At 39.1% G+C, this 3,376-nt stretch overlaps 1 protein-coding gene across 1 annotated transcript in view; it reads left to right on the top strand.

Annotated features, from left to right (window-relative positions):
• LOC122354314 (chromodomain-helicase-DNA-binding protein 5-like) overlaps positions 1-2,886 on the top strand; it is a 26,863-nt gene extending 23,977 nt beyond the window's left edge. Inside the window, 5 exon segments of the mRNA XM_043252494.1 lie at positions 674-759; positions 1,161-1,294; positions 1,420-1,564; positions 2,450-2,615; positions 2,705-2,886. Of these exon segments, the coding sequence (XP_043108429.1) occupies positions 674-759; positions 1,161-1,294; positions 1,420-1,564; positions 2,450-2,615; positions 2,705-2,871 (698 nt within the window). The 3' untranslated portion in view covers positions 2,872-2,886.
• Positions 2,887-3,376: the final 490 nt, after the last annotated feature.

Below are 3,376 nucleotides of genomic sequence, written 5' to 3'. Positions count from 1 at the left end.
TTATATATCTTTTATATTATTTTCTATATTTATAAATATACTATTGTTTACGTCCTGAAATCTTAAATTATATATTATAATTAGGTAACACTTTTTTAATGTCTCCTAACTAGTTGCTTATTAGCATGCACATTACTAAAAGTCGTAATTAAGAACATATTAATGCCTTATTCCACATAACCTTACTCTACATCCTTGATCCTACCCAATGCCTAAACTTAACAACTGCCAAACTATTAATAAGGAGCAAATTTGAATTTTATTGACGAAAAAGTCATAGATAATAGTGAATAAGTGTTCCCTTTTCTAAAGTATTACCAAAAATGACAACTATTTGTGTTATGCACACTGCGACATAAATCATGCAGCTTATTTAGGAGAGATTCTGTTACTGTACTGTATGTTGCTCATGCAAGCTTTGCTCACAAATGTACAAATATCCTTTAGCCCCTTTAAATAAGACATTTAATTGCTCCTTTTGTCACCTTTTTGGGACATCTTGTGGTTTTGTCAGGTTTTGCTATTCTTCTTGAGGCACATTCACAGTTTATGTATTGCAGCTGTTCAGGATAATGTATCCTTCCTGTGCTGTAACCCTGTTTCCTGATGCTGGCTCAGTGAGATGGACATGTTGAACTGATCTCTTGGCTGACTCTCTTCTCCCCTCGTCCAGGTCGCAGACAGTCACGCAGGCAGCTCCGAAACGAGAAGGATAAACCACTGCCACCCCTATTGGCCAGAGTGGGCGGCAACATTGAGGTATCGTGCAGCTACTCTTTACTCTTTCGTTTGTGTTGGCGCAACTATTGTAAATGGCCATTAAAAGATGCATGCTTAGCGTAAAATCAACACAAGCCTATTGGTCACAGCTTAATGTGATTTATAGTGTATTTTCCAAGTGTTTGCTTATCTGGAGGTCGCCTGCGTGTCCAGTATATACAGCGTCTCTGGATGCATGCCTCTTATAATTAAATTGACTGACATAGAGCTGGAGATAACAGGGCTGCATTTTTCCAGTTTTGAGAACTGCCCAGTACCGTTTTATAATGTCAATAAAAGCATGTCTGTTTTTCGTATAAGGCCTGATTAGATTAAAATCAATTTACATAAAAATGCAATCTGTCGTCTTCTGCTTAATCGTGTGTCTGTGTGTTGGTCAGGTACTGGGCTTCAATACGCGCCAGAGAAAAGCCTTCCTGAATGCCATAATGAGATGGGGGATGCCAGCTCAGGACGCCTTTTCTTCTCAGTGGCTCGTGCGAGACCTCCGCGGCAAGAGTGAAAAAGAGTTCAAGTATGACTTTCTTTACCAGTAAATGTGTTTGGAAAATGTCATTTGATACAGCAGTGTGTAAACTTCAGACTTGGGCACCACTAAGGAAACTTTTCTCTTTTCCATTTGCTTTGTTTCTCTGGCAGGGCGTACGTGTCGCTCTTCATGAGGCACCTCTGTGAACCGGTGGCTGACGGTTCAGAGACGTTCGCCGACGGTGTCCCGCGCGAGGGGCTCTGCAGGCAGCCGGTTCTCACGCGGATAGGGGTCATGTCTCTGGTAAAAAAGAAGGTCAGTGTGGGTCTGCCACATTTCAGAGTGATAATAGTGGTTTGGAGACGGTTTAATCAAATGCTACCTCTCAAAAGTTGACAAAAATATGTTTCAAATAAATGCCGTTCGATTCTATTCATCGACAAATACTGAAAAGAAATGTGTCTTGGTTTTCACAGAAAGGTAAAGCAGCATTAACTGTGTTCAGCATTGTTTCACTTGAGTGCAATGGCTGCTGGAAAAAAAATTCTGGGAATAAATTGCATTTTGAAATACATCAAAATGAAAAGACGGTTTTAAATTCCAATAATATTTTACAGTTTTACTGTTTTACATGCATAAATAGCTGCAGCCATAGTGAGCTTAAGGGACTTCTGTCAAATAAATTTGACTGACCCAAATTTTTGACAGGTAGTAGGCTATAGGGCAGTTTCCCGAATATGGATTAGATTAAGCCAGGACTAGGCCTTTGTAAAATGAGGACTTTTAAGTTGTTTTTACAAGCATGCCTTGCAAAAAAGCATTACTTGTGAGCATTTGAAGATCAAACAATGGCACTAATGTATTTTTAGTGCAAGCTTTTTTCAGTTTCAGATCTGAATTTTTTTTTATACATATTTTACCAACCCCAATGCTATACCCTATATTGTATATCGCTGTTAAAATCTTCTGTTTTAGGCACAGACTATTGCATCACATTTTATGCCGTTGTGTCTTGTCCCGTTTTAAGTGTTAAAATAGTTAAACTGTAAAGTATGTGTTGAAAACCAAGCATTCTTTGTTATGCTAAACCTATCTGTTATAGATAGATAGACAGACAGACAGCCAGACAGATATTGACTGATTGATTTATTGACACAAGCAAATTATTAAAGAGGCAGGTGTGTTTTATATTGTGTGCAGGTCCAAGAGTTTGAGCACATTAATGGGAAATGGAGCATGCCTGAACTGAAGCCAGAGATTACCTTGGACTCCAAGAAATCTTCAAGAGCTTCTTCACCTGCCATTAAGACAGATACTCCCACACCTGAAATGAGCTGCAACAACACACCTTGCACCTCCAAACCAGGTACAAACCCAGCCAAATCCCTCATATGCAGTTCAAAGATAGAATCTCTCACACACAGAGACCTTATCCGCTGTAACATGTTCCTACAGCCACTCCCTCTCCACCCGACAAGATAGAAAAGAGCTCGAAAGAGGCAGAGAAAGACGAGTGTGAATCCCTGACAGAACCAGAAAGAGAGAGAGAGAAGGAAAAAGCAAAAGAAGGGAAGGAGGGGGAGAGTGTGGAAAGCACAGAACATGGAGAGGTAAGTGTGTGAATGGGTTGTGAGGAACAAATGCAAAACCTGAAATCACCTGAAAGGCATATTAAGTTATGCATTAATTGAAATAAATGAAAGGTTTGTGCAGTGGTTGGGTTTAGGGGTTATAAAATAACATGCCTGATATAACAACAGAAGTAAGAACAATAGAAAAACATATCCAGTGTGTGTGGCAGGGTGTGGCAGGAATTATTTTAATATGCAGGTTTAGCGAAACCCCATGTGAACCTGTCTGTAGAAATCTGTCATTTCAGAAAGTGCGGAGCAGCATGTGTTTGCGTGTTTAGTGTAGATACAATTTCTGACATTAGTCAGAATCGTGCCTTCAGGTTTTTCTGACAAGCTTTTAATAAAATGATACCTATAATTTAGAGCGTGGCATAGACTACTGTTCAGAGGTTTGAGGTTGGTAAAATATGTATTTATGCATTTGTAATCTCTTTTGCCCCTGAGGCTGTGTTTATTTGATCAGAAATACAATAATTTCATGAAATATTACTAA

The sequence above is a fragment of the Puntigrus tetrazona genome, chromosome 11 (assembly GCF_018831695.1).
Source record: "Puntigrus tetrazona isolate hp1 chromosome 11, ASM1883169v1, whole genome shotgun sequence".
Lineage (NCBI taxonomy): Eukaryota > Metazoa > Chordata > Actinopteri > Cypriniformes > Cyprinidae > Puntigrus > Puntigrus tetrazona.
The sequence above is the reverse complement of the archived record's forward strand: the minus strand, read 5'-3'. Positions and strand labels throughout refer to the sequence as shown.